At 39.2% G+C, this 10,346-nt stretch overlaps 1 protein-coding gene across 1 annotated transcript in view; it reads left to right on the plus strand.

Annotated features, from left to right (window-relative positions):
* LOC145437878 (uncharacterized) overlaps positions 1 to 9,616 on the plus strand; it is an 85,100-nt gene extending 75,484 nt beyond the window's left edge. The window contains exons 30-36 of the mRNA XM_080315217.1: positions 1,818 to 1,891; positions 2,663 to 2,739; positions 3,351 to 3,479; positions 4,513 to 4,665; positions 6,214 to 6,350; positions 6,561 to 6,696; positions 9,262 to 9,616. Of these exons, the coding sequence (XP_080171343.1) occupies positions 1,818 to 1,891; positions 2,663 to 2,739; positions 3,351 to 3,479; positions 4,513 to 4,665; positions 6,214 to 6,350; positions 6,561 to 6,696; positions 9,262 to 9,396 (841 nt within the window). The 3' untranslated portion in view covers positions 9,397 to 9,616. The remainder of the gene's footprint in view (positions 1 to 1,817; positions 1,892 to 2,662; positions 2,740 to 3,350; positions 3,480 to 4,512; positions 4,666 to 6,213; positions 6,351 to 6,560; positions 6,697 to 9,261) is intronic.
* The last annotated feature ends 730 nt before the right edge of the window (positions 9,617 to 10,346 follow it).

Raw genomic sequence — 10,346 nt, forward strand, 5'->3', positions numbered from 1 at the left:
GTCATGACCGATCTCGGTATGGAACATCGTCAAAATCAATGGATACCAATACCGGCTTTTGAGTAAAATCTGTTTGCGATACATGACGGATCAGCACACACTCAACTTTGGAAACGGAATTACTACCCTAAATTCTGAGTAGAAACCCTGAAACTTAGGACAGTGTTAAATACCACCATCACGACAGGACATACCAAGTTTCAAGAATTATCATGGTGTGAAACACCATCAAAATCGACCTATACCAGCAAAGGTCGACTAAACGCATATGACGGTAACCGAGCTCAGATATAGATACGATTGTTACATCACACCTTAGGGGCAACCATGCTATGTTGCCCTACCTGCTCGGTCATTTTATGAATAGGAGAGAGTAAATCACTGTTTCTTTATTGTGCGCGGCTTTGAGAGAATAGGCAGTGAAAGCTTGTTATGAGCGCTACCGGGGCATGCCCCGGCTAGGCATTCGCAAAGCGAAAAAACGGAAGAGAATTCGATTTTCGCAGAGACTTCGCTATACATGGGCATTTACAAGCGAAAGGACAAGAAGTATACGATTTTCGCTGGGATTTCGGTACATATAGATTGTTGTGCGTCTATAAATGGTAAAGAATTGTTATTGAACAGAATTTTAGGTGGGGCAATGCCCCAGTTGCCCTATAGGACGAGCCGCCACTGCATAACACTCTCTTTCTATAATCTATATCAGAGGTCTCAAACACGCGGCCCGCGAGACCATTTTGTGCGGCCCGCGACGGTATTTTGGATTTCGAAGTATTCGACAATATTTAACTGCCAAAGATATTTTTTTAATTTGAAAACTGGAAGTTCGCCCCAAAACTACTTCAGTAGCCTGAAACTACTCATCAGACGTCCCTATTACATCACTTTCAAAAGTTACCACGCAGTGGCAGATCAATGAATACGTCGGCGATTAGACATTTCTATTGTTATGGCACAGTAATCATTATATTCAAGTTGTTATCGATCTGTTCCAATATTCGAAGGTAAATCCAATGCAGATATAATTTGACTTAGGTAATCACATGATCAGTAGTCTTGTTATCGAGAGTAGGCCTATGACCAGTACAGTAAGAATTTTATTCAAATATTTTATGTGATTTTTTTTCGTGCCAGGCGTGCGCGTGAACTCACATTCACAGTCTCAAGATGCGTGTGTAATGTCAGTCTGCAAGGCCCCGTCATATAAGGCCCACCTGAAAATACATTGAATTCACATGATTTTGGTGCTGCGGCCCGCATCGCCATAAATAGTAGGGAATTGGCCCGCGAGCACATTTGAGTTTGAGACCTCTGATCTATATGATGGTGGCAACCATTTGCAAGCAGAAGTACGTGCTAGTGATTCTTAGAGTGCTCTCTAAATTTGTGTCGTTTGAGTTAGGGTTCATGTACATAAATTACGGTCCTGAAACATTAGATTTCACAGTTTAATATGATATTGATAATCACGCCTGTGTCCCTCCCATAAATAACGGTCATGTTTTGTGATGCAATAATGTGTTCCAATGGTGATCACATGGAATATAAGTGTGATGAAATTTCCGGACAGTCTGTGCTTAAGATATTAATGTGATGAAATTTCCGGACAGTCTGTGCTTAAGATATTAATTTCTTCCGTCCCCCTATATAGAAACATATAAAACTATATTAGATCAGTTGATTTTTCTGAAAAATTATATTAATCCGATCTCAAAGAGTTGATCGCAGTATCCTGCACCAATTTAATTGACCGAACACGGAGCTCATGTGAGTTAATTAGCGATCGCGATATTGATTCACACAATTTGTTACAGAACGACTATGAACGAATTCGGACTTCTCGAAGAATTTGACACGATGAATTCAGAGGATCTAGAATTTGACGAGGGTACGAAAAATACCGTAAATTTATGATTTGGTGAATTGGAGAAACCTATTGAATACTCATTTTTTATTTAACCAATTTGTTTATTAAAGCACGCCGTGCCCATACATTCGAAACCACACTGTCGGTTTATTTATGCCTACCATCCATCACAAGCATTGGATATCAGATGGATGTGTAGCATACTTTTACTTAGCAAATCTACGTGGTGAACTGCCTATGCAGCATGGTGGTGCGGCTCCATTAGCAAAATCAAACTACTAACAACTGAACGCTGTCTGTTTGTGATACGAAAGAAACCTCATTTAGACGATGAATTAGTTGCACCACAGGGGAGGTAGCGTGTCGAGCACAAAACGGCTAAAATTCCAAATCCTAAGCTTCTTCACGCAGATCTCAGTATAAGCTGGAATGTTTAACTAATAAATGGCCAGTCTGACCATGCATAAAGTTTCGACTGTCTTTGTGATATTACTTCTTTTAATTAAAGAATTCATTTTGTGTGAGATGAATAACATTCCTTGAGAAGAATGAAAGAAATTCGGGTTTGTCGTCGAACGAAACCAACGTAGTTCGCGAAGATATGCCGCTTCACGGCAAATCGAAATCAAGTCAGCAGTTGCATCCGTAGATGACCATGACCACGAACATACACCCATTGTATTCAGGAATAACCTTTAAAATCAGGAAACACATAAATGAGACAGAATTGGACTCAATCGCGACACCGAAAAATGGTGATCCCCAACCTAAATTTGGTTTATTCTATTTCAGAGAATGATGGAGATGTAATCATAGTCAGACAACCTGGTGAAACCGAATCCGTCTATTTTGATGCTACATTTGTAGAGGCAAGGATTTGTTTAGTTTTGATGCTAGCCTACTGGGAAGGGGGGGGGCGTAAAAGCATCTGAAGAGGGCACGAAGCAGAGGTCAACGGAAATTCTTTTTCGCGCTTTGCGCGATTTACCTCCAATTGACGCGTGTTCCTCTATATATAGACCGATTTTCATATTTTTCAATTCTCTCATCAACAGTCATAACCTCCCATGCCACCGGGATTGCTAGCATCCCGGTTTGATTTTGTGATATGACGATGAGGGGGGCGCGAAATTTTTCACTATCATAAAGGGGGGCGTCTTCAAAGAATGTTGAGAACCACTGACTAAAATAGTTCCTCCGTGCCTATTTGCTATTCTATTGCTGCTGTTTTCGAGCGTGTGTGTATATGTGTGTGTATGTTTGCGTGTGTATTCCATAGTAATTTCCAAATTTACCTATGTAGATTACGATCTCTTTCCCAGCTACCTATATTGTATTCTTATAAGAGATAACAATATAAATATAGCTTAAATTCACTCAGTCGCACTGATACCTATTCCGTGCACGTTGCTGCTTATTAAGCATCAAGTACTCAATGATATACACATTAATGGGTGCTATTATTACTATTTTCCTACAGGCATATGCGGACGGATTGCATTTTATTGCATCTGAAGGACCGACAAACTCTACAGTGGAATATTTCTTGCGAGCACTCTGGGACAATGGAGTTGACGAAATCATTATGTTGAACAATCCGATGATGGAAGTAGGGTTTCCTTTATTCGTTCACACTATTTGCGCGTACATTTTTGTTTTTTATAAGTTCGCGGCATGAAGATCGCCAAACTATTTGAATATCGGGAATCCATGATGAAATAAAATAACACTCAATGATTTTAATTTTGTGACCACGGCCATTCACTATCTCCTAACAATATACAGGCGAAGTTAGTTGATTAGCCGTATGTGGTACCAACTCTAAGATATCAAATTTGTATTCGCTACTTATCCTGAACTTGGAGCTCATATAGACTAAAATGGTTATTTTCGAAAGATAATAAATAAATTCTCGTCTAAATTCAGAAAACTGAAATCGGTACAATTAAATGTGTGAAAGAGATGTAATCGGACTTACTGTTCACGGCGATGACTGTGAGATTTCACATCGTAAAGATGTCAAAGCTTCTTTATTCATAAAACAGTAGCTGTATATTCATTTAATGCTTCAATCAGCGTTACGAGGGATGATAGCTTGACTTGGAATGACCCATCAAAAAGTCGTACCAACCTGACGTGTGATCGAAAACAGACACACACACATACACACACACACACACACACTAACATTGAGTGGCAATTCTCACAAGCAACCATGTAGCTTATTTATGATCGAAACATTCAGTATATTGATGTTATAAATGTTCGTTTTGTAGTAGCAGACAAATCGATTGACGAATGGTTTTTATTATTGGACACGAAAATGAACAACACAGTCAACATCATGCTGATATCAACACAATCTGCCCATACATATTGTAAATATCGAAGCTCATAACAGTATAATTGAATATCGTTTCAACTCTGCGTGGAGGGTTGAACCTAGTGACCACTATTTCATACCTCGCTCAATACTGAGCTCAAGAGTTCAAGGTTCATAACCGGAATACTTTTAAGATCGTTCCCGTGATGCTAATAACCCGCAGACCTGATTTAAATACGGTTTCAAGAAATTTTAAATAACGTATTTCTATAGTTTGATGCGCAGTAGCATTCTAGTAACCAATTTCTTCATGTGACAGGACGACCAAGGTCAATCATGTGAATACTGGCCTCCAGAACCCCACGTACCTGTGACCTACAACAGCATCACAATTACACTCCAAAGTTCCAATGAAAGAAGAGGATCGATCGAGAGAATATTCTATCTTGAGAGGCTAGATCAACAACCCAGAGTAAGTGTGCATCTGGATGATGAAAAGTGGGCACAGTTACTTGAGGATGCCGCCAACGGCCCGCAAGGGATTGCATAGAGTCCAGGCATCAGCACATTTTGGTGTTGTTGTTTGTGGTAGTCATGCTGTTTGTCGACTACAATGGTCATTTAAATCAGGCCGATATTCTTTATTTTAATTCTGTAGTTGCGGACTTGTAGCACGCCTCACTTCTACGCTTACGTAGGGCACCATCTGCGCGGATGAGATGGCGAGGATGAGCCTAAATTAACCTCCAACAATTAGGGATAGCAATGCTCGAGAGTGTTGCAGCAGTGGGTCATACCACTGCGATACCTCGCTCCACATAACATCTTGGAACGATAAAAACGACGAAAACCGACCACATGGCTTGATACTATAGATCAGTGGTCGGTAACCTATGGCTCGCGAGCCATATATGGCTCTTTTCGGTAAAAGATATTGCTCTTTGCCACATATTTATTTTTGTAGTGAATTGAACAATATTGCAGCGACTGGTTACCAAATTTTCATCACGGCCAGCATAATTATACTCGTGGCAGAAAAACATGTCCTTGAGAGGTAAAGTCAATGCCGTCTTCAGGTTTACGGGTTCGGACCCCCTCTGTTCAAAATCCTCAAATGGCCGGCACTTATGATCACTAGCAAAATTCTGTGTATCCAACTTGTGCGATACGTTGATTAATCAAAGAGCATAGCAGCCATGGCGACGATCATATCACAACGCAGTTTTCATATACACATTGTCTATGAACTGTCGTGTACGCATTCACATTCACAATTACAAACTTGAATTACAAACAACGCCATACCTATCCACGTCCTTGATTGGTAAATAGGTCTGTAGTAATATGTGTGCGTGTAGCGCCACGTTATGTAACCGCCGAATACTTTAAGAATTAAGAAGTCTATCAATATTTAGATTTTCGGACAGTTACATTCGATTAACATCAGTTATAGTAAATTTTTAAGCTATTTACGATGAATTGCGTGATCAATGGTGAGGGCTTGGCCCGTCAGTGCTTTACCATTCGTTGTGAGCTATATTTTCGAACAATAAATACCAGTTTTTTACGGAGAAAATGTGGCGCACACGACGAATCCCATGTAGTGAGTTCGAATTAGTGCTATCATGAAGTCACGAATAATCAATTGTGACGTAACAGTTGATTGGCATGTATGGCTCTTTAGGAGTGAAAATGGAAAAAATAGGGCCAATATCGCTCTTCCGACAAAAAAGGTTCCCGACCCCTGCTATAAATTCGCATGCTGGAGTTATGGCATCTCACTCGTATTTAACACTAAAATATAGTGCAAATGACCAATAGAGGTTGATTTGATGCTGAATAGACAGTGATTCCAGCATCCAAAGGTAATATAATCGTTGTCAACGTAGATTGAAGGCGAAATAGTGTTAAGGCTGTATATAGATATTATTCAATGCTATTCCAACTGCTAGGTGTGATCGTGTTTAGCTGCCGTCGTTGACGGGGTGTGTGTTAAGATCCAAACGCGTAAATTTTTCAGACAATCATACAGCATCAATTTCTACATTGGAGGAGTGAACAAGACCCCGAACACGCAGACTTGCTTATTGACCTTATCAAAGACACCATCGATAATGGTGATCAGGCAAATGACGCGACAGTACTGGTTCATTGCACGTGGGTATATTATAAGATTACTGATCAAAAATGTGGCAGAATTTTTGTAGTCCGGTTTTATGTTAAATTTGCCTAACCCTCATTATCCATTGACGAAAATCATAATATTGACTTCATAAATTATATTGAACTCTCTCCATTACAATTATAATTTTCCACGAGCTCTGACGTCAACAATATATTTCATTTTGCTGCGTTCAAAAACTCTAGTGATGGATTGAAAAGAACAGGAGTTTTCATAGCGGTGGCCAACATCTTTGCAAGGCTAGAGCTAGAAGATCGAATCGATGTCGTACGTACCGTGAAAGATCTGAGAGATATTCGCCCAGGAATGGTTAAAACAATCGTAAGTATTTGTCCATTATCATATATTTTCATTGAATTTACATTGAAATAACGGAATGATACCTAAAATATCGTCTTCGTCTGTCACCATTTCAGGCCTTATAAATGCAATAGCAGTATTTTGCATTTTTAGTTGAGCTTTAAATCCCGGATTCGGTTTATGTTTACAGAAACCCGGATAAACCCCTCTTTTCGGGCTCATCATCAGCCGGGAATAGGATGTTTACATTTTATTCCTTGTCTTTTTGTGGCGTATACACAGACTGCGGTAGCCCAGAAACGCCATGAGACATATTACACATACCTACGATCAGTGCATGCATGATGAGATAGCGCAGTGGTATATTCCACGGCTGCAACACCAATGGGTTTTGGGTTCAAGTCCAACCGTGGTCAACTGAAGAATTGCTACCTAAGTGTTGTGGGTTTATCTAGGCCGCACGTCGCCATATCATCCGTGTAAGAGGTGTCTCATAAAGCCTAGAAGTGGGCCTTGCAACAAGTCGGTAGTTACGGACTAAAATGACGAAATTGGCCTGGTGTAAATGACCATTGTAGTCGACAAACACCATGAATAACTCAAACAAACAAACGATCTGTGCATGCCGTGCGTATACGATGTGCATATGCCACTGGACTCTGAAGTTACTGCATTGGCCTTGTAATACCAATGTTAGCATGCGCATAACTAATATCAAGTTATATGTAATTTAGGTATAACAGTGGTTTATCTTATGCTAATTTTGCGACACCAGGTTACCAAAAGGAACTAAATTAATGTAGGCCTACACTTTTCAGTATCCAACTCCTCCTGAAACAACTAAACAACAGACCCAGTTGATAATGATTCAGCTAATGATGATTAACTATTACGTTTATGCTCATGTGCCAATATATATTCTAAGGAAATCATACTACGTACATACTTTTAAATACATCATTACATGTTACTGTAATCATTAGCCATTGCCGCAACAATGATCTAGTCTAGTCCATATAATTGTTTGTGTACACTGTAAAAAAATAATTCTGGGTGTACCCATAGTCTAGACCCGGTGCCACCTGGGTCATGTTGACATGGAAAATGTCAATACCAACTTATTGACCTTCATGTATCGACTTGTTGACATCCATGTTTCTACCAATGTCCTAATAATGATTCAAGTTGATCTTTCACCTCGACCAATGTACACATAATTCGTGGTTATATGTATTTGGCTGTATTTGACATGTGGAATGTTTGCAAGAAAATCTGCGACGAAGTTCAATGAACTTGATGACGCTGGCGCAAACTTAACATTGAAAACCCAATATGTCGCCAATGCATGATGGCAGCTAATTATTCCATCGGCAGACTCCCCATCGAAATGGATTGTCCATTTTTTTGAAGAATTTCGAACTTCCTCGTCAAGAAGACATTCTTCGGATCTTATGATGAATATAAATGTCATTACCATCCATGCACTATTCAAGGCACACGAGTTGGTAAAACACAGATCAATAGTTTTCAAGGTGGTTTAAAGTTGTATTCCTCACAGCCAGTTAAGATTACAAAAATCAATTTGCACCTCATTACATTAATTGACCTTGTCTACGAATTGTCTCGGTATATCCAAAATCTACTTATAACTTGACAATATCAAGTATGCACAGTATTTCATTCCTTTACCAATACACCACTATACTATTTGATGCTACGATTTTCCAATTATCAATAAATGGATGGATTACACCATGGATGGGCGGTAAATCCAGGATTTGAATACTCGTATTTTGGCGGCGGAGCTCAACCTTGGTGATTGCGATCCGGCCAAGGTTGTTTCTGTCTTTTCTGGGAATTCCGAAAACCGAACTACTCGCTTTTTGAAATCCGCAACTAAAACTAAAACTATAGGACTAATCACCTTCTAAAATTAAAATAAACTAGAATTGAAACTAAAATTGCTCAATTTTAAAAATGCACAAATATAGCTATAAATTCTAATTATACTTAGAACCTTTTAAAATTAGACACTAGAACTAGTACTAACAACCTTTTAAAATCAGGAACTTACATGATCGGTACGCCGTATGATCAATTCCCGGCCATGTCAGACCAAAGACTAAAAAACTGGTATCCGCGGGCATCGCGCTCAAAGTTCAGAATTCAGGGATAGCATATTTATATCGCATCTCAATGGTGCAAACGAGAATGAATGTGATATCTCTCTTTCTCCTCCTCTCTCTCCTTCCCCAATCTCTCTCTCTCTCTCTCCTTTCCCTACGCTCCCTCAGCTTTCTCTACCCTCCCACTCTCTTCGCTCTCCTCCTTCTTCTCTCTCTTCTCTCTCCTCTCTCTCTCCCTCTCGTGATACTCTTACTTGATAACCATAGACATGGAAGCCTTATCATGTCTTAACACGGAAGTTTTTATCATGTGAACATGAGATTTATTTTAAAACCATGTTGGTGTTTTCATGGAATTAACATGAGACAGAACGAGTCATGTCATTTCCATGATTAAATCCCTGTTTATTTTTTACAGTGTATATTTGTACAAAATGACTTCTTCCGTTCAATATTTCAGAGCGACTACCAGTGCTGCTATCACCTTGCAAAGCAATTCGTGCTGCAACAAAGTGTCTACGAGAATGAACCAGTCCAATCGGATAGAGAAAATGCTTGCGAAGATCCAATCTATCAAAATCTTAGTAACGCGTGAAACAAATATGCTGATACGTTTCACACTTATTTCTCGAATATACTCATGTCACAAATTTAATCAATCTGTGTCTGAGGTTCATATCAAACGATAATAATATACTATTGTTGCTGAATTTCATTCATAACCAATTTTCTTGCTGTTTTGTTTAATATGTATAAATATCATTGGAATTATCACAGTGTTGACGTCGCAAATATAAGATATAATTCAGAAGTAATTTTCAATTCTCATGGTTTCACGACAGCATCATCGAACTTTTTCACCTATTTTCTCCGAGGAAATAGAGTCAGCAGAGCTGGTCTCATAACTAGCACTTATACATTTTGAAGCAGGATTCGCTCTCATTTCAACTCAACATAATATCAGACTGCTTTCACTATAAGTGACTCTTTTTGGAGCGAAGCTACTTGCCGTTGCTATGATTAATTTTGTATTGACGATGGTGGATAGTAGCTACGTTCTGTTGACGGCCATGTTCATCATGCGAATCTATACTTCAGAGGTTCGTGATCGCAAATGAAACTAAGACGGTTCCACACCGGTCTGTGGATAGCGTTGACTCCAGGATATGATTGTGGACTATATAAATATTGCATGTTCAATGTCAAGCAGAAAACAAGTTGGCCGGCCGAGACACAAGTTTAGACTACTAGGCTACGTGCACCTTTGTCATATTGGCTTACTATATACGCACTGAAATCGCGAGTGGCCATGTTTTGCATAATTACTGAGATACGTTATGGTCGCGCAAAGCGCTATAATTTTTTCTGATTCACAGATGAATTTCGTCGTTACTATTATAAGATTCGTATAATACCATCAAATATTTATCCTTTATCAACCGTATGATCAGATTCATTGGTAGAGTTAATGGAGGTAGTGTCTCACGAAATTTACGGCAAGTTACACATGATGATTCATCTTCGGGTGGACTAATTGTTATTAGA

Source organism: Botryllus schlosseri, chromosome 4 (assembly GCF_051294905.1).
Source record: "Botryllus schlosseri isolate E-star chromosome 4, Bs_hap1, whole genome shotgun sequence".
In the NCBI taxonomy this organism is placed as follows: Eukaryota; Metazoa; Chordata; class Ascidiacea; order Stolidobranchia; family Styelidae; genus Botryllus; species Botryllus schlosseri.